At 38.1% G+C, this 24,780-nt stretch overlaps 1 protein-coding gene across 3 annotated transcripts in view; it reads right to left on the bottom strand.

The window, feature by feature from the left end:
* Positions 1 to 632: 632 nt before the first annotated feature.
* Positions 633 to 24,780, bottom strand: part of KIAA0232 (KIAA0232 ortholog) — a 67,427-nt gene continuing 43,279 nt past the window's right edge. For all 3 annotated transcript variants that reach the window (XM_040555619.1, XM_040555620.1, XM_040555621.1), the window contains 6 exons: positions 23,397 to 23,463; positions 21,945 to 22,026; positions 17,281 to 20,578; positions 6,077 to 6,158; positions 4,258 to 4,355; positions 633 to 3,267 (listed from right to left, as the gene is read on the bottom strand). In XM_040555619.1, the coding sequence (XP_040411553.1) occupies positions 3,088 to 3,267; positions 4,258 to 4,355; positions 6,077 to 6,158; positions 17,281 to 20,578; positions 21,945 to 22,026; positions 23,397 to 23,463 (3,807 nt within the window). In that variant the 3' untranslated portion in view covers positions 633 to 3,087. The remainder of the gene's footprint in view (positions 3,268 to 4,257; positions 4,356 to 6,076; positions 6,159 to 17,280; positions 20,579 to 21,944; positions 22,027 to 23,396; positions 23,464 to 24,780) is intronic.

The raw sequence follows: 24,780 nt of genomic DNA, 5'->3' as shown, positions 1-24,780 counted from the left end.
TAATTCCTTAAGATAGGTGGAGTTGATGCTAATTTAGATACAAAAAGTGAAAGGCCTTGCTGATCATATTTAACTCTTTTATCAAGCATCTATGAACACAATGAAACTCCTTTTGCCGTACTATTTAAAAGAATTCAAAATAATTTGTTATCAAGATGAGTATGAAAATTCTGTGAAGTTTAAAAAAGGCAAAGCTTGGTACATATCTGTGAATGAAAGTATTCACCCAAGCTCCTTACAGAGCAACTATTTCCCCGTATTTTCTCAAATATGTATGTATGTATTGCTCTCACTTCACTTCTAATTCTGGGGAGTCAGAACATTCTACGCAGAAGCTCACGTCACTACAGCTGTAAACTTACAAAGACACAATATGTCTTACAAAGACAATGCTTGTTTCCACCAAGCTGAGTATCAGCCTAGCGCCCACCCCCCCCCAAAAAAAAATACATATGCAGTATTTTTTTTTATGCTTTTTTCAATACAAAACAGGAAAAAATACTACAATGAGAAGGACTCCCAGATTAGATACCTCAAGCTATCTATTCAGAAAGTTTAATTCCTAACTGGCATGTTGTATCTAAATTATATACAGCAGCCAAAGAAAATGAAGACACACACACAGCGTCCAATTGTCCTTTTATATTTTTTATTTGGTGTTAAGTAACTCCACAAGAAAACAAAATCAGTTACTCTGGTGTACGTGAAATCAGAACAATACAACCACTTGAAGCAAAAAGTAGAAACAAATTTCAGCCCAGGAATGGAAAACTGATACTTCAGTGCTATGGATATGCAATGCGCTTCATACCACAGTGCGGTTCAGCGTATGCCAATCTTTAATGCTTTTGTTGTTGTTTTGTGTTTCTATCCATACAGAAAAACTAAAAACCACACTTCAACTCTCACTGAAAGCTTTAGAGCTTTAGCCATTAAACTATGAAAACAAGTAAAGACAATTTGTTATTGCCCAAGCTCAAAATACGATTTTATTTTCCCCAAAGGTGCTGGAATTATTACATGCCCCAATGTAACTATAAGCAACACCTTTGTTCTTTTTGAGCCCTTTCTTACCAAAAAAGCAGCTCTAGCCAAAATTAACTGAGCTGAAGTTTGTGTTTGAAATATGTCCATTTGGTCATTTCTTGTTCTTGAATGAAGTTCTTTTCCGTTCTTCAATGTAGTGATTTGAAGAATTTACGTGTAAAGTTCTTTTTTACTTTCATGTTACAGTTAACTAGTTCTCAGTGCAGGTGCTAAACAACCTCTCAAGGAAGCTCCAGAAGAAAGTAAAATATATAAAAATCTATCCAAAGTCTGCAAATAAATTAAGAAAAGAAACTGTAAAGTGTCAAAAGACTCGTCGTATGAATACAAACCCTAAAGCATAGTTTAATAGGAGGACCAAAAAAGAAAGTCCCTGGGTAAGGACAAACCAAGCCAATTTTAGGTAAGGATCTCAACAAAAATGTTGCACAAAGAATGGCATGATTTTCTAACCATGTATTTCAATTCTTAAACTATTGTTTGAATAAAGGCAACCAAACCCAGTTATTCAAAAAAACCCTTCTCGCACAGAACATATTTCAAAGCCAGTTCAGCTCACATTTCAAACAGCTCTAGTTCTCATGAGGTTTATTGCCTGTCAAAATTAATGGTTAAGCTTTTCAAGTCAGTATTGGACTTTCTGCACTTCCTGATGTTATAGACATGCTGCTACTGTATAATTAGTTGTTTGTTGTTTTTTAAACTATGAGTTGGTAAAAACTTAGAACGTTTAGTTTTGCAAATATTGCTCCTCCTGGCTTATACGTTTTGCATAATGTGTTAAAAGCACAAGGAGTTGATAGTCTTGTACAGATGCAACTTGACAATGTATTGACTTTCTAAGTTAACAAAATAAAATTTAAAAGCAAGTCACATAAAGCAACAATCACTACTGCAATCACACATGTATGTTTGAAGTCATCACTTTCCCGACCCCCACCCACCACACACATAGCTTGCCCCACACATTCTCTCAGAAACACAAAATGAACTACGAGATTTACTAAATTACAGCCACAACAGCAGCTAACTGCAGCAGCCACAGGATTTCTTTCAAGTGAAGCACTGACCCTTTGCATTTAAAACATCGAATACTCTGAGCATTTTAGATAGTTTCAGTCGTTCAGGCTCAAATTCAGTAAAGGATGCTTTTGCAGGTTACACAAATGCCATCATTTGCAACAAGACAACATTCTCATTACTTGTTACAGAATTCACAACAATCCACACATCACCCCAGTGGTTTATTATTTTTGGTGTTACTTCTTTTTTAAAGTCCTGCCCTACATCGGCAAGTTGCTAAAAAGGACAAAAAAAGAAAAAAGAAAAAAAAATCCACATTGCCTCCATACCTACAAAAAATCCTTGGCTTCTCCAGTTAGCAAAAATACAAACCATGGTATCCTCAGTGTTGGTTTGCGGGAGGGGGGGAGAGGGGGAATCATAGGATAGAAAACACAGTTTCTGTAAGTCTCTAAAGCACAACCCTGTTGTTCCTACTTCAAAGTTATGAGATTTACTGAATGAAGACTGGACAAGTCATTCATGCTTTTCTCCTGCATTCAGAAAGGCACTGATAGATTACAGTGTTAAGTATTTATCTCCCAGTTCTTAAAGAACAAAGCCTAATGTGCCAAAAGCTAAAGTCTCTGAATAGCAGAAGTAGTTGTAGACACTGCGATGCTAAGAAGATAGTAATAGTGGTAGGGCTACAGTTACGAATGAAAATAACTGCAATTAAGATGCAAAGAAGCAGTGGTACTACTAAGACAAGCACATGCACATCCATTCTTGATTTGACAACACAATCTAGTCTAGTTCAAATAGCCAAGAATTTAACAGTTTGGGGGTGAAAAAAAATCTTCAACAGGACAGCTGTGTCCCCATCTATAAAATAAGCAAGAAGAGAAAGATAAATACACATCTGAATCCATTAACTGAAGAGGAAACTCAAGTTGTTGTTTTAGAGCTACAGACCCTCAGGAAGGATAGTTTTCCATCTCATGTTACTTTTAAATCATCTGTTCTACTCTGCAGTTTTCAGAGTTGAGTTCGAGAAAAAAGCTCCTCCTCACACGGATCAGCCCATTCACTTCCACCTTCTGAAGCTGTGTCTTCAGAGCTGGAGCTATCACTGGAGTAGATCTTCTTCCTGAAGCCATTTGGTTTTGCCTCAGCATCTATATCATCTGCACATCTTGCTTCATAAACAGAAGAAACCTAAGGATTTAAACTGACAGTGTTGATGGGGAACAATAAAAACATGCCTGCTTTTTTCTAGGCTGGTAAATTGTATCGTCTTCTACATGGTCAAGAGAAATGGCACAATTAAGGGCAAATTATCCTCTTTCCATTACTTATCTCCTCTTGTCCATTATGTACGAGGGATTACAAAACAGCAGGAAAAAAAAGGTTAGATTTTCATTTTATTTTTTAATTGTAGGGCATTAGTATTTCAGGGCCCTTTAACTTTAGGACTTGCACAAAACAGCAAGAAAATTGAAAGTGAACTCAATGTGTCATTGCCACTTTTTTTTTTAAACACAAAATTGCTGTAAATGCTGTCTCCAAATTTTGTTAGTAAGTATCAAATATCAAGAAAACAGCACAAATCCAATTGTATTTCAAGCAAAGCCTGTATATTTTCATCTGAATCAGTGAAGTTACAGCAAGCATGTCACAGTATTAAATTTAACTGCTATCATCACTATCAAGTTTGAAAGCACATCAGTTGGAAAGTACATCAGTAAGCGCACGTATACATGAAGATTTTCCCTACAGCAAAAATGACTTAAATACATCAATTTTTGCTTGTAAGGAGGACAGAATTCAGCATACATTGTGTTTAGTCCTTTAATTACTGGTCCTTTCTGGCTTCATAGTGTACATCAGCCAGCCCTATGGTTGGCGAAATTTGAAGTCGAGGAAAAAGACTCATACGTTTAACACCCAACTCACAAAAGCCAAGTGTTCCCAAAGGAAACTGAATATGCTGAATTATTACAAGTACAACGCTCAGCACTCTGTAGAGTTTTCAGAAGAAAGCTCAAGACACAGAGGAGATTAAAAAACAAAGTAAGGGTAGAAAAGCTTTTGAAGGTTTTTGTAGGAATTTCACTTGAGATCAGACTGAGAACTCTGCACAGAAAGACATAGTGGCACACCCTTATAAAATAGAAAATACCTCCCCCAAAGCAATGACAAACTTACCATATTAAAATCTAAAAGATGTTCATCATCATTGGATATTTCCTTTACATCTGCAAATTCTCCTACACCATTCTCTCCCTTGGCATTTGTATAACATTCTTACAGTGCGTGAGGAAAAGAGGAAGAAAAAACAGATTTGAGGAACACCGTTATTTACATTTAGCCAGAATAAATGCACCTAGAGAAGTATGCTTGAAATTTACACTAAGTGCAGCCTGATACCGATTGAAACTCAAAACCGAACGAACATTTGATGTAAATGGCTGTAGTTTGTATTTACCAGAGTAAACTTCCATACATAATGACATATATTGTATCAATATATATGGATCACATGCAATGTCCATATATAAAACTATCCATACAGAAAACTGAAGATTTATGGAAGAACAACATTAACTCTGGTCAACTTTGTCTAAAAGATGAAATCCTGGAATTACTCAACCTCACAGAAATTCTGTGACTGTATTAAACAAGTTCTGGACTTGTTTCTGGACAAGTTCTGGACACAGTATTTTACACTATATATATTGTCTTCCCCTGCTGAAATAAGGTGGTGAAACACTAGATAGTTTGCAAAATCACCAGTAGATGTCAGCAAAAAGATTACACAAGTCACTTGAAGAAATTAAAGGATTACTCTGCATAAAATACATACTCAGGGTTGCGAGTCACTGCATTTGCTATTACACCAATGATCTCTCTGCAATTCCCGACGTGGAAAACAAACTTTCAGAGAACACCAAATAACTTTACTCCTTCAAGTTACCAAATATTTTTCTAGTATGGGAGGCCCAGGAGGCAAATCAAAGTCCTGTAGGAATAACCCCTTTCACAGAGCAAATATCTCTATGGCTGGGAGTTCAGTAAGCAAAGATAGTTTTGAAATTAACCTCCGCTGTCTTGAACATCAAAGTGAGGGCACTCACGAAGTTGGCTGCACTTTAAAAATAATTCAGTAGCAGCTACTTGCTAATCTGCTTCCATATTATTACAGAACCAGGTCTCTGATCAAAAGCTTCTTGCACTGAGCCTCTGCCAAACAGAAGCCACCAGATATCCATCAATTCAGCATGCAGAACGCTTTTGTTTACCTTCTTGCCTTCTCCCCCGAAAAGATAAGTTGTTACGCAGCAAAATCCAGAAGAAAAAAAAAAGCTCTGGATTCTTGCCTGTGTCCACAGAAAAAACTGGCCTTGGGCCAGCTGTCAGATGCTACAAATTCTTGGGAGGCAACAGAGAGTGCTGGAAGCACACCTGCTTTTGCTTACGAGCAGCCTGCCTACCAAGACGGGACAGAAAGACTCCCAGACTGTCACTGGAAAGGAGTGGCCAAGAGGCAGATCCCCCTGCTTCCCGGCTTGAGAGAAATTCCACACGTTCACTGAATAGCTGGCGTGGTGTTTATGCGAACCCAGGAAACATAGTTATCATATTTTCACATTCTGGTAAAATTAGCCGCCTAAAAAGCATGACACGGGTTGAAAGATACTCAAAAATGCAATGCAATTTTCAGAGTCAGAGGTTAACATCCTGTGCAAAGCCAAGCTCTGGAATTGAGTGAACTTGCAAAAATGGTAAGACCATTTTAAAAGCACTTTTGTTCAAGAACTATTTAGAAGCGTGCCAGAGATGACAAATCTCTCTCATCTAGAAATCCCAGCTCTCTCTCAGATTACTATGAAAACTTACTTATTTATTTTTAATACAAATTACATTTCTAATTCATCTGCAACAATTCAAATCCATAACGAAGATCACTAACAAATTCTAGCATGGGTGCAAGAGCAAGTTAGTTTGAACATGCACAGCTTCTTACCTTCACACTGCGATGCAGGAAAAAGGGGAGAATAGAGCGCCTTTTCCCACCAGCATTGCTTTTCCTGGCTGCCACTCATTCTCTGCAGATCAGTATTCAATATAGGAAACGGTTTAGACAATAATCATGCTTCGTTATGCCATAAATAATATACTTACACGTAAAGGAGGGAACTCTGGTGTTACAACCAATTTGCTAGGTAGTATAGGTCACACTGTTCAATTTCTAACACTAATGGGAAAGGACTGTCAGGCTACAGCCATTACCTGAACTATTACTGCTAGTATGAATCCCACTCAAGGGCTCGTACTGTACCGATACAGAGTTGTACAAACCCAGAACAAAAACGTGATTTCCAGCTCTACACTTTATGGTCTTAGTGAGAACACACAGGTACCCAAGAGGTGAAAATTACAGTGACATAATGAAACAGCATTAGCCAACATGATAAATAGTTCAGTGTAAAACAACACAGAGAAGAAAGTAAACAGAAAGCAGCAAAACTTAATGCTTAAATTCTGGAAGGATGAATTAGCAGTACCATTACCATGAGCAATAAGAAAAATTTCATCTAGAGAATTAATGTGTCAACATGAGGAAAAACTAGTTGATAATCTATATTTTTGTTAAAACATTGTCTCAATCTGCTCACGTTTTTATTTACAATTATTTACACTTTAATCTCACATTTTTATCTATTTTAATCTACATTTTTCTGCCTAAGTAGTCTCCCCATGCTGTATTTTAACGCTAATTTAAGTTTACCAGATCCTTTTCCTTGTGAAATTAATGGACATAGCTAAAATACTGAAGTCATGCTCCTGGTTTTATGACTGCATCTGCGGTAACCCCAATGACCTTCAATAGGTTATGCCAGCTTGTAGCATCCCCTATAGATGCTAGGTGGAACAATTCATACAAACTACACTGCTACTAGCTACTATAAAGTGTTGACAAAGGAGTTTCAACACAGTCTCTCTCTATCCAGCCTCCTCCTCCGTAAACCCGAGAACACTGAAGCACGGAAAACCAATGAGCCTCCTTTTGCTCCCCTTTAAGCTACCGCAGAACTACGAACCTACAGAACCTGAACTTACACATTTTTAATAGACAGAAGTCCCTCTCAAACCAAACGAGCAACTCAAGAGTGCTGTATTCAGAAGTGCCTGCCAGATGTAACTTTCTTTTCTCCCCATGAAGTTCTTCTATAAGGAATATCAAAATTCCCCATGCTGGTTTCCTATCGCGACGCTCTCCTTTTGGAACCACCATCCAAAAGCTCAAACCCCAGCTCCAGAGAAAAGATTTGAGGAAATTAAGCCATAGACAAAAAGAAAGCCAATACCAAATCCTTTTTGTTTGGGAGGGGACAGGGGGCAGGAGCTGCTGTCTACTCCGTATGATCACTGAAGAACACCATTTTTCCCTACAGTTGCCGAGATGTTTACTACAATTGCTCATCTGTCATCACGACCGTTTCTGTGATCTGAAGCACCCTTAACTAGTAAATACGAAATACCAATTTGGCGTTCTGTTCAAACTGCATTTTCAACGTATGCCTCCTTCTCACACATACACCTCCAGTGCTTTATGAAATGTTTTAAGTTTTCCAGCTACCCATCTAAACAGCTGTTATTCTCAAACTTTACTAGTATTACAAACTGCAAGTTGCAGTCTTTCCTCTCTAAAACTGGTCATAGTTATTTTACTTTTCTTACCCAGAGCTCAAAGACAACAAGGCCAAACCAACTGCAGCGACTGCTTCACTCCTGGTCTTGCTGCAGCTCTGAGAGAAGACTGATGGGTGGGTTACCTGTGTGTTACAGCTAGACATGGGCTAACTGAGGCTTTGCTTAGAGCCTCTGGTTAAGGACACGTAAAATCACTTGAGGACTTCGGAATTCCCCAAACTACTCTATGTTATAGTTATGCAAGCTTCTCTTGCCTCTGAATCCTGGTTAATTTTGGCCACAACCTTCTACTCATTTGCAGTAATGAGGTCAGAATTGCACAGTTACATGTGGAAACTCAAACTTCAATCCTTTTCTTTCATTGCCTGTATTTGTTTCTGTCCCCTTCCCCGTACAGAGTTAAGCCAACAGCAGAACAAAATCATTTTAATGTTTGCTATCATTTATGCAAGAGTTTGAAAGACAAGAAAAATACCCTCAAAACTTTAACCAGTATTTATATGCCTTTCATTGGCTACTAGCTCACTTTTGTTCCTTCCAACATCATTTTGTGTCTGTCTCAAATAAACCTAAGAACTTCATACAACAGCAGGGCTATCCACTAAGGTCTCTCATCTAAAATTTCAAATTAAACCTCTCGTATACAAAAAATTATTATTCATTGCAAACATCCAACATTTACTTTCTAAAGCAATAAAGGCAAGTAACAGTTTTGTTTTTTTCAGCTACGTGCTGTTTCAAAGATCTGATTACAGTGAAACAACCCTAACCTAGCCAGGCTAAAGCAGCTAACATGAAAGAGAGATTTTATTAATTTTAGTGGATGATGACCGTTTTAAGCAGGATATTTGATCACTAGCATTGTGGTGGAATAGCAATTGAGTGTTGTGCTAAGGATACAAGTGAATAAAGGGGAAAACAGGCAGAGAAGTGAAAGATTGTTTCCTGCCCCATCAATGGCGTTTCCTATAGCAGATGCGGTTTTTCCTCACCTCTCCCACTCACATATGTGCTTGAAATAAGGCAGCTGAGGAAGATTACTGTTCTGCACAGCTTTAGTGTACTGCTGCTTTCTTTGCAGGACCGCCACAGAGAGCAGTAACTAATTCCTCAGGCGAGGAAGCTGCCCTGCGAGCACGCAGCAGCACACCACCTTACGTCCACCTGGCGAGAAGGGCAAGCCACTCTGGCACGGTTACCACTTCTGTCGGCCGAGCTGGGCCTACCAGAACGAATCCCAGGAGAAGCATTTTATTATGCTACTTGTTTTACTTGCACAATTTGTTCCATATCCACTACAGGAAGCAACTGAGGTATCTAACGCCGAATTTTTCAGCGGTGACCACCAGGCAGCCTGATAAGCAGCACATTCAAGTGGCGCTGTTGGCATGCTGACACTGATGGAATGAAACTCTTCTCCCTACAGGACACTACACTCACCTTTTTAGGATACCTCTGACAGGGGCATTTAGGTGTATGACTACCTACAGTGTCACTACAGTGACTACCAAAGCCGAGAAAGCCTAGGTCTAAAAGTATGAAACTAGAATTCGAGGAAGATGACCCAATGCTACGATGGTCCACCCACAGACCTGGTTCTATCACACCTGCAGTACAAGGTGGGGTTACACGAACGATGGACGTACAGATGGAAATGGTAAGGAACGAAGTGTAGGAAAAACCCCAGGGGATGTGGGTTGGGGATTCCCCCCCTTCCCTCTCCTCATGCATACAAATACTTTAAAAGGGAAGTTCATGTTGCAAATTTAAAAGACAACCACAAATCCCCAAATACATCTCCCCCCCCTTTTTCTTCTTTATTTCCTAAAATATTTCTCCTCAGGTAAGAGCTTGACTGCTCATACAAGTAGTTCATTAGGAATTTGTTATTTTTCTGCCAGGAATAAACAACAGATAAAAAATGTTTTATTTTGCAACTTCTCAAATTTCTTTGCATTTATGAGTATGAAACACATTTTCTTCTCCCCCAAGAACTGGCTTCGGATTTGCTTAACAACTTAAATCTTATCAATAGCCTGTAGGAGGGGAAATGTAGGGGAAATGTTAGTTAAGAAACAGAAAAAAAATATTGAACTAACATTTAATTTTGTATGAGAAGAGGCAATAATTTTTGTTTATTTCCTTGCATCCATCGCAAGTTCTTCCCTGTAGTTAGGGACAAAGCCCCCTGGCAAGTTCACATGGCAGATTAGTCAGCTGCTAGCTAGAAAAGTTGCATGGACAAGAACTTTAGTCTTCAAGCAAAATTTATGCAAAGCATCAAATAATCCCTCTGCCCACCCACACCTGCCTTTCTGCCAATCTTTTTGCTGTTCCACTCTTCCAGGCTTTGTTTTTCTTTCTTTCTTTTTTTTTGTATATCAAAACCTGATCTCAGAGCTGCGGATTGGTTTAAAGGACCATCTGGCTCAAGCCCTTGAAACAAAGGCAAGCTGCCTTCTCGTACTCTTCAATGGCACTTTAAGCTTCATGGCTTTTAAAAAGAGAAGCTTTGCTAGATCGTTTTGTCCATCATACTGCTAGTTGTTTTTTCTTCCCCTCTATACAAGATAGATTTTTCAGTCCCTTCTATCTTTGTTTCTTGCAGCCTTAAACAACTGTCAAAATTCTCACTCCTTTACCTCAACAGGTATTTCTCTCCTACAGTGCCAACTCTCTACATGAAATTGCTTCCTCCATCTCTTCATGGATGGAGGAAACAGCACATATAGTGTCTTTCCAAATCAAATAGCAAGACTGAGACCAAGGTGAGACGGAACACACTTGACTTTTGTCTGATAAAACTATGTCCTTTCCAAGCACCGTGTACATTTAATTCTGTTTCCATATTTCTGGTTAAAGGCTGTAATTGCAGTTAGTAAAACAGCAATTCTAACCCCAAATCTCAGCGTTTGGCTCCACGTAAATAAAATGTTTTGCTCAAGTACAGAAACATTGCTGCTAAGGAACTCAAGTTCTTTTTGAGAAACCAATGTAAAAGAAGAGGGAAAGGACAGGTAGCTAAGATTTCCTTAGCTAGATTTTTACTTTTCCATAAATACTTATGTAAAAGTAAACAAATATAATTCAACCCGCTGTTACAAATCTAAACATAAACACTGTGTGCCTTTGAGTTCTATTTTTGCATCCTTCCCTGCAGTTTTATTCATCTACTTCACAAAGTAAACAAATGTTTGTATTTATCAATGCAAAAGCACAACCCTAAGTTTATTCTATTTTTCACCACTCTTTAAGACTTCTATGCAATGAAGATTTGAACAACTGTGAAATCCAAGCTCATGAAATGTCCTGTGTTTAAGACTTTCATATATGTAAATATGTATACTAAGTTATATGAACATATACAGCATGTTAAAGGGGTAGACTCTGAAACAAGTTAACTATTTCTGCAGAGTTCTGCAAGATATCTATGGCATTTTCTTTTTTTTTTTTTTTTAGAAGAATCTAAGCTATGTTACCATTTGTAATGCTTGCATTATTTTAAAAGCACAGATACCAAACATGAAAACAGCGCATTAAAGAAAATTATCTTTTCAGTAGCTTTAATCAACATAATACAGCTCACTATATACAAAATGTTTTCAATTTGTACACGGAATTGACACTTGATCACTAGACTGAACTCTAAAATAGCAGACCCTAGATTTCCCTCGTTTCCACAGTGCCAAAATTGGACAATTGAGATTATTTAAATTGCTTCAATAATGAGGACAACAAAAATCAATACACAAAAAAAAAGGCTTAAGCTTTTCCACTATTTTCTCCAGTTTTTTGGCAAAACTTTGCTACCCAAATTTAAAATTCCTTTCTTTCCAACTCTCATCTAAACACCTCAAGACCGACACCACTTTCTTTAGATACTGATTTGACAACACCAGCATTAAACATTTCTGCTGTTTCAGAATGCATGCTGACAAGGATCAAGGCAGTGACAAGAGCATTGCAGAATCTGAACACAACAAACACTAAAGCCTCATTAGTATCTGAGCATTATTTGAGGTGTTATGACTGTCAGTTTCATAACCAACAACAGAAAAATTGAAGTCTGTAAGTAACTGTACAGAAAAAAATCCTGAAGTGGAAGTTTCCTTGAAGCTGCTCTGCAACCCCTTACAATTAGGGAGAACACAAACACACAATTTAGAAGTCACAGCAGCAATGAACACACTGAGTCCTATTCTAAATGATCAGATCCAAATTTTAGCGCAGCAGATACTCAGGGAATACACATCTGGCTCTAGAAGCTAGTCAAAGGATCTAAACTTTATATCCTTAAAGCCTATCTGGCAGTCACCTCATTTTGGAATTTCGCTGAAAACACACCTGTAAGGGAAGCCAGGAGGTCATCTAGTCTCTACTCTTTGCACAAAGCCAGAAACAAACTACAATGCACTATGCCTAACAGATATTTGCCTACACTCTAAGTCTCTTCAAGAGAGAATTCATACTGCTTCCCTGAAAACAACTAAGCCTTACAGGGAGCTCATTTTCTTGTTAAAATTCCTGTCCTGCAATCTCCCTTGCCGTGCTTTAAGGCCATCACATCCACCTCCTCTGTCTGCCAGAGCTTACAGGACAAGCACAGCTTTTGCCTTTTCTTCTGTGACTGTGAGAACGGCTTCTGCAAGACTACTGGGTACTCTTTCAAGTTTCTCTTTGAGATACAACCACCTCGGTTCCTTCACCCTGTTTTTAGCAGCAGCGATCTTTGTGTTGCTCTCTTCAGGATATCTTGCTTGAAAGAAGGTAATCAAAACCGAGCACGGGACTCCAGCAGAGGGCTTGCTAGTTCCAGCTACAGAGGAGCAATTACTTCCCCTCTTACAGAAGGGCATTCCTATTTATAGATCACAATGTTGCTGCTGTCTTCTGCAAACTGTGTCATTGCTGATTTACGCTCAGCTTATAATACACTTGACGGTGCTTTTCTGTTTCGCATCATATCCTTGCCTGTCACTCCTCATGCTGTGTTTGTGAAAAGGATTATTTTTTCTTCAGAAGTTTTCATGTGTCCATGCTGGATTGCGTTTTATTTTCCAGATCATTTCTCCATTTCAACAGCCTTTTGATTCTAATCCTGTCTTCCAGTATAACTGTAGGCTTTCCAAGTTTGATATCATCAGGGATCTTCATAAACATGTTTTTTACTCCCCAGACCACAAAATTAATGATCTCCCTTGTCCACTAGAAATACTTTCAAAATAACAGTAAGCCAGTGACAGTTACTTTGAGTGCACAATCTCTTTTTGTCAAGCCAATACTTAACTTCTACACTTAATGGTGCATCCGTGCCATTTACTGGTTAAAACATTTATTCAGGTAACTTAAGAGTCATTGACAATACCCTTGTTCCATTTTCCTTCTTACAAAAGATGGAAATGTGCTTGCCTTTTCTGCATTTTCTATCTTCTGTGTGTTCTCAAACAAGTATTCTTCTAGGTTGTTTTCAAATTAGTTGCTGCTCATTGGGATATTTAGCTGAATATTCCCACGACTAGCAAAGCCAGTGTAATTCATAATCTGTATTTCTCTTTTGCTTGGTCAATTGTCTTTTCATAAATAATTCAAACAATGACCAAAAAAGCATTACAGGACCTTTTTGTCATTACCATTTCGTAGTTTTCCAAGCTTGTGCACTGTGCGTCTCAGAAAAATCCCTCTTCAGAAATTCTTCTGTGCCTGATTTACTTCTAGGACTTAGAGGAAGACCAAACCTTTACCTTTTTGGCTTACTTCATACCTTATTTTTTCATCGTGACTTTTAAACCAACACTGTGAACTCCATCTTTTTAGGGTCCCTCTCCTACCAGACACTTTCATCTTTCAAAATCTCAACAAATTACGTCTCATTAATCAGAAAGTTAGAGCCTAGAGTCTCTGTAGCTGTTTTCATCATCTGCCATGATCTGCACTTATCAGAACTATCTGGACCAATCCTTTCTCAGATAGCCCCACGATTACTATCCCTTTTACAAAGGAGTACTTTGCTTTGTATATTGATGACTCTGTGCTTTTCCACCTGTCTCTCCTGTGAACCTCCGTAGTGGTTTACAGCAGGTTACCCCATACACTATTCTCAGAACCAACGTATGTAAGGTACCCCTCCTCCCTTCCTCTTCCACTCGCCCTTCCTACAGCAGTTAGATACTGGCATCACAGTACTCCAGTCAAACACAGCACCTCACCAAATCTAACACGCCAATTCAGTCGCAAGAACCATAAACACTTACGTGCCTTTGCCAGTCAAATTTCCTAGCCTTACAGGCACTGTTGGCATGTTCAGACCTCAGAAATTTGGTAATGATCCCAACAGAACCCACAAGTTCCTTTATCTATGTCAAGGACTCAGCAGTATAAGCATTCTTAGGCACAACTACTAGATCAGAGTCCATATAACATTTATTGATAAGAGTTTCAGTGTTATTAGTTATAGACCATTAACTGGACCACAGTGCATACTTACCCACTACTCCAGAGCTAAGTGGTAAGAGCATTTACTTGGAAGAAAAAGGATTGTACCTCAGTGTCCCCCAACCCTCCGCCCCCATTTTTATTTTCTTTTAAGCTAAATCTTAAGGCTAAGTATATAAATATAATTCAATTTTGAATAACTTCTCCAGGATCTATCACCAAATTCCTGCCGCAAAACACGCTATAATCCTGAAGAAGTGCTCTGCTAAAGAAGGTATGCTACTAAAGAAGGTACGAGGGAGGAAACTCAACAAGATTCTCATACGTTCTTATGAATAGAAGGTATTCCAAGATGTATATTTGCACAGCATGTATATAATTCAAGTTAATGTGACACAAAACATACTCATCCACTATTACCCTGTGGTCTACATTAGTATTTTCAAGTCCATTACTTATGCAAAACGTTGGAGAAACCCGTATCTCAGAACACAACTCAAACTTTGTTGGGTAACAGCGAGTTAAAACAATACATTTAAATGTTATCAGAAGTCAATAAAACAAAGCATGAAAGCCTCATTTAAAATGAATTTACAAATATTAATCTCTACTAATCAGTCAATTCTCTTCAAGCCTCTGCTCAGGTTAAAACTTTTTCCTGTGCATATACATATGGGGTGTCAAAGAGGAATGCCTCTCCTAAACTGTTCTAATTCTACATATTTTATACTGAATTTAACACCCATGAAAATACTACTACTCTTACAGAAAGTTCACATGTAGAAGATCTAATTGTATGACACCCATTCCTGGGCACAAAATAGTCATCATCTTTACTGACTGAAGTTTACTTCATAACCAACACATTAGAATGTATTGTTTTAATGCTTATAAAGCTTCTCTTTTACAAATAGATATAACTCCATAAATAAACGTAGATAACTGTTCTCAAACCAGAAAGCCAATTAACTTCAGATGCACACTAATGGCTCTTAGGAAAGCTCAGAGTGCATACACATCCTCTTGAGACACACTAGATATAGGAGGGCTGGTTAACCCAGTCTTTCTGAGTTTAAGTTGTAATGAAGCTCCTCAAGCCCCCTAGGAAGAGCTTAATTTCAAACCAAATTGGAGTACAGACTGCCAAGATAGTTACTGGCCCTTTGTACTTAACAGTAGCTTTTAATTTTGAAGCTATGAAAATTACTATAAAATTACGTGACCTGAACACAGGAAGCAGTTGGCTTGCGTCTTGTTGTAGGGAACTTAAGCAAAACAGAATACTGGAAATTTCTGACCAGTAATGGGTAACTAAGTTTTTTTCAAGCCTTATAGCTACTATAAACTCTGTAAACCACTGTAAACTTCTTATCCTATACCAGAAACGTATTACTTTCTTGTATGGGTAAGTAGTTGAAGAAAAGATGAGAATAAGCATCCTTGTGGAGCACCAAGCAACCAGAAAGGAGATCTGTAAAGAGGCTGGAAGGAACTTCAGTCTCTCACTATCACAGATAAGTGCATTATACCATTTATTCATTTATTATGCCCTACTGTATGATAAAGCTAGATTCTGTTTGCCCAGTAAAAGGTAAGTTCCAGAATCTCTTCTGACATACAGCCTAAGTTTACTCATGTTTTTTTGGTAACTTTTATTGCAAGGCCTGGCACAAACACAGAAAATCCCCAGACTCCAGGGAAGCAGGAACCACAATTATTTGATTTTCTTGTACAAGCAGCAGACAACGGCTTACTGACACTGGTAAGAGAAGCAGTAATAGTAATTAATTTAAAGGTGAGTGAAAGAAGAAACAAATGGGGAAGAAGCAAAATAAGGAACTGTTTTCATTCAACAAAAAGGTTAGCTTTAGTTTTAGCGAGAAAATGGTTAGCTTTCCCATATATGAATTAGCATTTCAAACTTGTAATTGAGGAGCATACAGTCAGCACAACACAAGCAAGGCACAACTCTCCAGTTAAAAGCATAAAAGAATGCCTTCCCAATGGAGGTGCTACAACTGCCAAGTATGCGTAAGAAGAGACTGAAGAGGAAAAGAGAGTGTAAGATCCAACTGCTAACTAACCAGACAATTTCTCTGAGCTGGCCACTCAGTGAAATGATTTTGCAGGTCAATTTTTTTTTATTATTATTTTCCCCTCAAGAGCAAAGGGAACGAACAGCAAGAAAGACTTGGCTATTTATGTCTGGAAGAGTTTTTGCTCTTGATTGTTACTTAACCTATGACTACAATGACCTGAAACAAAATTCTGAGCTTAAGTCTTAGTTAGACTGAGGCCTCCTTACGGTGCTGCAGTAGCAATGTACGTTTTGCATCCGCGTTTTGTTTCTTTTTGTGTCTAACACCAACAGGAGAACACTTTATTTTTCAGATTAATTAAACCTTTCTAGAAACCCTTCTTTGCTTAAGTTTACATGCAGTAATTCAACTCCATAGTCTTCTACTTGGAAGTAATTACAATTCATGTTGAAATTCATATTGAAAAGACCGACTTCATATTTTCCTCTTCAGTATTTTAAAATAGACTTGAATCAAAATCAGTAATATCTCACTATTCAAAATTTATGCACATTTTAACATATGTAAATCAGGAAAAAATAAAAACCTAAGGTAAACAGATCTTAAAGTCACATGAGTGTACACATGCATATATTTCTAAAGCTATGCAAGATGACACTGTAACTCCTGAAGATGGTTATTTTTTTCACAGAACCACAGAATGATCAAGGTTCAAAGGGACCTCTGGAGGCCATCGTGTCCAACCCCCCTGCTGAAGCAGGGCCACCAAGAGGAGGTTGACCAGGACCATGTCCAGACGGCTTCTGAGTACCTCCAAGGAGGGTGACTCCACAACCTCTCTGGGCAACCCGTGCCATTGCTTGGTCACCCTCACAGCAAAAAAGTGTTTCCTGATGTTCAGGCAGAACCTCCTGTGTTTCTATAGGACTACATTTTTCTAGAGAGCTATACAATTACAATCATTTAAATTGAACTGTCACATGATGAACTGCTGGTTATCAGCTGTTAGCTGCAAATTCCATAATTTTACACATCCACATACCTCTTCAAGCTCTCCTGAAGAAACAGGATTATCCTCGTATGTGGGGAAATGGCACCCTGCTTTACAACTGCAAAACCTGCTAGTCTCCTCACGTGGCTCCACTATTCTGCAGTTTACTTTAGAGCTCTCCATCGCCCTCCCATCTAGGGATTCTTTCATACTGCATTCTAAACATGGATCTTGGTTTCCTACTGGCAACATCCCAGCCGATTCTTCTTGGGAATCCAATGATGTTTGTGCACTCTTCTCCATTCCAGACTTTTTTAATCTGGGAAGGAACTTTCCAGATTCAAGCTCTGATTTTCCATAATAATGCCCTTCCTTTTCTGCATCTTCTTCCAGAGGTTTGAGATCTGCTTGCGGATCCTCAAACACATCTACTTGAGAAGGGACAGCAATACTTCCCTCATCTTTTTCTGACTCAAATTCTGACTCACTTCCACCACCTGGAGAAAGTTCAGATGCAGAAATTGGGCGAAAGTGAGTCCTCGGAGAAATCCGTATAGCCCTGTACTGCGTTCGATCAACACCACATATCCTGGGGTGTAAAACCTCACTGTCTGAATCAGAGCACAGAATTGACTTAGGTTTAAAACTAGGGCTGAAAGATGCAATTCCTTCTGGCTCAAACGAACACTCTACATGAAGAACTTGAGAAAATGGATTGTTCAGGTCAAAGGAAGAGAATGAGTACTCAAGCCCTGGTTCTTCAACTTGAAAGTTACCACAAGCTCCCAATAAGTCTTCATGGAAGATAAAAGAGAAACCCTTATTTAATCCATTATCTCCACTCTTCGATTGCTCATTCTGTTCAAATGATACAAATGGCCTCCATAATTGCCTATGACCAGGGGCAAAGCTGTTACCTGGAGTCATAAAAACATCTGTACCAGCTATCGTCACCACATCAGAAGCTGCACATTGTAATAAGCTCCCTTTTGAGTGACTAGGTGGCACCACCGCCCATTCTCCATCACTGTTAAATGTTTTCAGCTCCCCATACACACCACCAAGTATAAAAGAGTTTTCTTTATCTTGGTTAACATCCCAAGGTTTCGATGGTGTTGTATAGTCACCACCATCTACTTTTGATAAATCATTTGAGACAAAGGCTCTCTTCTCTAAATTCTCTTTTTGACCTTCCCAAAGGTGATACTCTGATCTCTGCACTGCTTTATTGGGCTCCTGGAGGGTTTCAACTTTTGCTTCTGTATCCAAACAGCAGCAATAGTTATTTACATCAGTTGAAAACAATTCATCTTCTATTCCTTCTATTTCTACCATTGCTGCAGAATTTCTGTCTGTCATATTTGTCCAAATATCTTTAATAACCCCTGAGCTGTAGCCATCTCCATGTGGACTGCTTTCACTACACCCTTGTGTAGTTTCATAGTCTTTACTTTCTGCTTTTTGTTCTAGCTGAATACCACAGACAGATTCTAGCTTAGATTTTTTTTTGAAAATCAAAGTGGGCATTTCTCCTAAAGTTCTAGCTTGTTGCTGGCAGGTTTCTTCTGGCAAAAAGTCTAGAATTTCTTCATCTACATAACTTGAAGACACTCTAGGAACTACATAATTAATATCTTCTGCATTAAATTGCGTGGATTCTTCATACGGAATATTTAAAGTCTCATTATCTGAACGTGTTTCTTCTGAGTGTGACCATGGACTACAAGTTCTTGTTGAAAGATTGGAACAGTGTTCATTTTCATCAAAGGCACTATTTTTGGTCCATATTAGCAATCTAGACTGTGTTTTCCCAAGAATATTACCAGTGCTACTAGAATCTGCATTTTCATTTCCCAAGTTGAGTGTTTCAAAAGAAAATGGTAAAACAGAGTTACTGCATTGCACTTCAAACACTGAAAAACAAGAGTTTATACCAGACCCTTCATTAATATCTGAAAAGAGCTCTTGATTGCCAGCAAGCATATGTGAATTAAGCATTGTGCTGTCTAAGATGGGGGAGAATCTGATAGGAGAATCTCCTCCGAAACTTTCCCCATCCGCATCACCAGAACTAGAAGATGAACAGCACTCCCAAAATTGAGCTAAATTACTAAGGTCTTGCAAGAACCACCCTTCAGCACCAACAGAGCTGGTCGAATCTGTCCATATTGCACTTTCCCCTTGCAACTCCATTCCATCTAACACTATGCAACATTCTGCCTCAAAATCAGTTTTTTCTTTACTCTTTTGTCGAATCATATTTAAAATCCGACTCTCCCCTTGCATCGTATCTGAGGCACCAGGATCCAACATGGATTGATCAATATCCACTTCATAGAAGTGCGTTAGTTCTGATAGATGAACATCATCTAAATATTTGTCGTCCTCCGGTTGAGAACAAATTGAGGTCCCAGCGAGGTCAATATCCTCATTTAGAACTGCAGGCATTTCTACAAAGTGACCATCGATGAAAGTACCTGCTGCGAGGTATGTTTTATGAATATTATTGTTGCTAATACAAAGACCATGCACTGATTCAGACAACTCTTCTACAGCCTCTGATGTTACGCCACATATATCTTCTCGGTTGCGGTACGTAGTCTCCAGCTTGCTTTTTCTGCTAAGAGGAACAAAGTACTCTGTGATCGGCTCAGTATACCACAAGGGTTCTTCTTTATATTCCTTTTCATTTCTGCTGTCTAAATACAAATCTTTTCCATCATTACCGCCAGCTTCTTTTCTTCCAATTTCTTTTAATGGCCTTTTACCTCTTTTGCACAGCTGTTTGATGGACCCGCTGCTACTGCTGCTACTGCTTCCGCTGTGGACTTTTCTATCAGCCTTTTCACCAGATTTCACTGCAAGCCTGCTTTGCCCGTTACGCCCCTTTTTGTTTCGAACCTCTCTTGTTTTATGTCTTACTTTTATACATTTCATCGATGCCTTGTATTCACCTTGATTACCACTAGAACTTGAGCCAGCCTCACTGGATCCAGAAGACCAGGAGCGAGGACGCATCTTTCCCTCAGACTTATGTCGGACTTGCTTTTTGTACAAAACAGGCTTATCTTCAACAGCATTGTTACTAAACTTGTTTTCTTTCTCATTTTTACTTTTCTTCTGCTGGGTTCTTTCATGTACAGTGGCAGGTACTTTATTACTTCTATCTTTCGTTACTTCACTTTCACTATTGCAGTCCTTTGGAGAAGATGTATCCGTGCTAGTTGGTGGAGCAGTGGATGAAGATGAGGAGCTAGAGTAAGAGCATACTTTGGATTTATTCCATACAGTCATAATTTCCTGCAGGCAAACTGGCTTTTCAGAAAGAGGAGGAAACGCTTCATAGTACCTGAAAACAATACAAAAAGGTGACATTCGTATCTTTGAACTTCAGACAGGCATTAAAATTAGAAGGTAGAAACACATCAAATCACTACCAATACGATTGTCAAAAAAATCTAGTTTGTTCTACTTACACACATTCCACTCTTAGCACTGTTTATTTGAATGACAACAAAGGGGAGATTAAGATAACTTTAGAAGTACTTATAAATGATTAAAAATACACAGCAAAGTAAAACAATCCCAGTTCTAGGAACTATTAAATTTCATCATAGACAGAAATTGTGAATGCTTAGAACACTGAAGGCCTGACTCCAAATTTATTAGATAACGTAGCAATTTGCTATACCAGTCTTACGTGTGTTCAGTTTAAAGTATAAATGAGGAAGTTTTGATTCTCAGTCAATTCAGTTCTGAATTTCAGTGGCCAGTTAGTTCTCCTTTGTAAAACACGAACTGTTAGCTTCTACATAGCTTGTTCTTTCAGTTATTAAAAAAAAGTTACTGCAGAAATCAATCATCAACATGGTTTTGCATAGACAGACAATAAGCTCCAAATTCTAAAAAAAGTCTTAGTTATTGCAAGAAAGTATAGTTATACAGTAGTTTAAGACGCATCACAGCTTTGTCCAACAGGGACAAGATTAAAAAATGTTTTTCTGCCACATGAAAGCAGCATGTGTTTGGCAGTAAAGAGATTTATACCAATTCTCATGTATTTCAATATTGTTTTTAAAAACAAGAAGTCAGTCAAGTTAACCGTCAGCACAATCAGCTCCCTGAAGAAGTAGCATCCATATAGCAACGCTTGGACTAGACTGTTGCTAGCAATGGTTGTTAGTAAAAGATACAGACAGTCATATCTCCAAGAGAAGACAACGATAAAGCTCCTGGGTACAAGAACACCAGGCTCAGGTACTTGGTAATCAGGAGACCACTTTGGTTATAAAGAATTTAAGGGTTATAAAGAGTTGCAGTTTCCCATTTCTGCAACAGAAGACAGAGTTCTGAAGACAGAAAACTGATTCTCTCCCTGAAATGTGTCAATTAATACCATTTTAGGGGCTTTTAATTTGCCTAGCTGACTTGGTCTCAAGGAAACCAAAATACAGTATGGTTTGAGTTCTGCATATAGCCAAAAGAAGGCAGCAAAACGAAGTAGTACGGACTTGCCAGAAATTAAACTAGCCTATGACACTAAATGATTATGCTTAAATATTTAAGATGAACAAAAGAGGATGGCAGGAAAAAAAAAAGTATTGCTTAATATCCAAAAAGCTCCAGATTTACCACTAAGTTAACTTCACTGTTTTAAAATATGGGTGTAAAAGGATAGAAGAGAGAATGGTCTAAGATAATAAACAACAACATACATTTCTACTTGATCCTTTGCTGTGGGAGATAAATCAGTCTCAGGAGACAAAGAGCCTTCTAACTTTTTGTGAATCTTCTCCTCTGTTTTGGAAAAAAATTCCAAATGCTTAACAGAAAAATTCAAAAATCCAATGCATTTTATAACAGTCTTTAACAAAAAGCACAAGGATGTGCAGCTTTTTTTCATAAAACACTATAAATAACAGAACAAAGCATGGTCTGAGTATTATGCATACAGAAGTCAAGAAATCAAAGATTCAAGTTTTCCACAGTTGTCTCACTAAACCCCACAAATTTCAAACATGACAGGCTAGCAGCAGGCCTTTTCGTAGTTAACAATGCCCCCACTAGGAGACTTCCTATGGAGTTTTTTTTTTTTTTTTTTTACTTATTTCATATTCAAAACCTTATCCCCTCCTTACATTGCTACATATAACAAAAACAAAGCAAAACAAAACCACAATTTCTTTAACTAAGCATTTTTATGAATAGTTACACCTAATTTCTCAAATATTTCACCAAAAGAAAGTACCCTGGCAGTAATTGCTGTGTTTTGTGTGGATATAAAAGCATATTTCCTGTGTGAGAGGTGACTCTACTGATTTTTATTTCTATTAATATAAAATATATAAAATACAAAAAATAAAAAAAATGCTGAGAGATGCAGACAAATTCAACTTTTTTTCTAAATAAATGGTCTGCATCACCTTGGCTCAACAAGCAAGTATCACAGCATTATGAAATAGCGAGAGACTAGTGATTACTGTTTAAAAACATAAAAAGGGAATTGAAACAACTAAAATTATGCTTTAAGCAGGCAAATACTTATTCTTCATTGCTATCTATACTACACCGGACCCATATTATTTTTACTGTAAGGTGCCAAAGGCTGCTGCTTTGTGCCTGAACAAACATTTAAGTGCAATGAACTTCCATTGGAGACATAATTTTATATTATGCTCCCTGCCATACACTTGGGAACATAATATCCTCATTACCACTCCCCTAAAGACCAGGGATTTTAAGTACACCTCTGTGACAGCTACTTGGATGATTTTCACAAGAATAGCTATTCTTTGCAAATATCAATATACAAAAGGAAAAGAACCAAGCCCACTTTATTTTAATTTCTTTTGGCGGGAAGAGACAATGCTGAATATGGAATATTTACTAAAAAAGCATGCCTAGCTGGACAGTTACTTCTTTTGAACAGTTACTTCTTTTCACAAGAATTCCCTTTGTGAATGGCTATTTCTTAGGTAAATAAAGCATACCAGTATACAATTGTTTAAACTATTTGAATTAAATTATTCAGCGTATTTTTAAATTGCATGGCCTAAAGGAAGAGCTACTGAAGTAACAGCCCATCCCCTCTTCTCCCAAATCTCAGAAGGGTATACAGTTAGTAAATACAATATACAGCCTCAAAAGTTTCAAGATTTATTCCTTACCTTGCTTACTCTGAAGGTCTTTCAGTCTGGAGCAAAGCTCCTCCACTAAAGTTTCAATCCCAGAGCTCTGCACAATAACAAAAAACAAAACCACAAAAAAGGGAAAAAATAGAAAATATAGCTTACCAAAAATAAAAGAATATTCATTTTATACAAAGACATCGATAGAGTAAACATATCTTGGCAGCCATGTATTTTTGCATGGTAACTATGCATTAAAAAGCATGAAAAATTATTCCTAAGTATAAATCCCTTCCTGTAAATACATTAATCAGACGTAAAAACGATTCCACAAAACAAGTGAATACATTCAAACTGCAAGTCACAAATTACCGTATATCCAAGGTTTTGCAAACTACATCATCATATTTACTGCCCTGTATCACCTGGTTTTGCTGAGTGTCTCAGGATAAAAGTCCCAGAATCAGCTCATCACTGAGACACATTTCAAACAGCTAAGCCTGACCCTTTTTGCTGCACAATTTATACCTGCGAGAAAGGCACTGTTAAAAGGACACAGAAAATCAGAAGTGAAGGTGAAAAGTAGAACACTATGAAAAGGTATTTAGCAAGGACGGAGAGGAAAAGTTCCCGAAGTATATTCATACAAAACATCTCATTGCTCTGTCAGTTTGCAATGCCCAATTTTTTATTTTTACTTATTTTAAAACATTGTGTTGTTTGCTTCGGAGAACAGAGGGAAAAATAGCTTATTCATCTTCCCTTATCAGCCTCTATTCTCCTCCTCTATTCCCACACATAAACCTTTACATTCAAGTTTCCTTTTAAATCCAATTTCAATGCTGTTTGCACATGCATTTTTCTGCTTTTACTATCTACCTACACTTGTGAGCAGTTCTAGATAAAGCAGCAGTACAAGAGCAGCAAAACACTGAAAAAAACACTCACATAAAGCAGGACAGTGTGCTGCCAACTGTCCCACTGGAGAAAACACCACGCTATTCTAATAGAATTAAACTTGCATGCCAGTTAGTGAAATACTGAATACCAACCTACAGCCTGGAATGTTAATTCCTTTTGGAAGAAAACCAGGTGAGGTGAGCACTGTGCTATTATTTCGATATGCAGGGGCCGCATTTGGAGATTACACTGCACTTTTCCAACTGCAAACAGAAGGCTGGAATCACAGCAAAAAGGCAATCTGAAACACATGAGGAGGACGTGGGAAGCCCCCTTCCCATTACCTCACAGCTGGGAGTGCTAACTACGGAGACTTGGGCAGCTTCTTGTACCCTTTACGCAGTTTTCCCAAATAACAGCTCCAGCATCTTGTCCCCATCCCACCTGGAGACTGAGACTGCTACAAACCCTCCTACAGAACTACCTCACCTGAATTTAGCATGATCTTGTGTGCATATAGTCA

This window comes from Cygnus olor, chromosome 4 (genome assembly GCF_009769625.2).
Source record: "Cygnus olor isolate bCygOlo1 chromosome 4, bCygOlo1.pri.v2, whole genome shotgun sequence".
Classification (NCBI taxonomy): domain Eukaryota; kingdom Metazoa; phylum Chordata; class Aves; order Anseriformes; family Anatidae; genus Cygnus; species Cygnus olor.
Note: the sequence above shows the minus strand (reverse complement) of the source record. Positions and strands in the feature narration are given on the sequence as shown.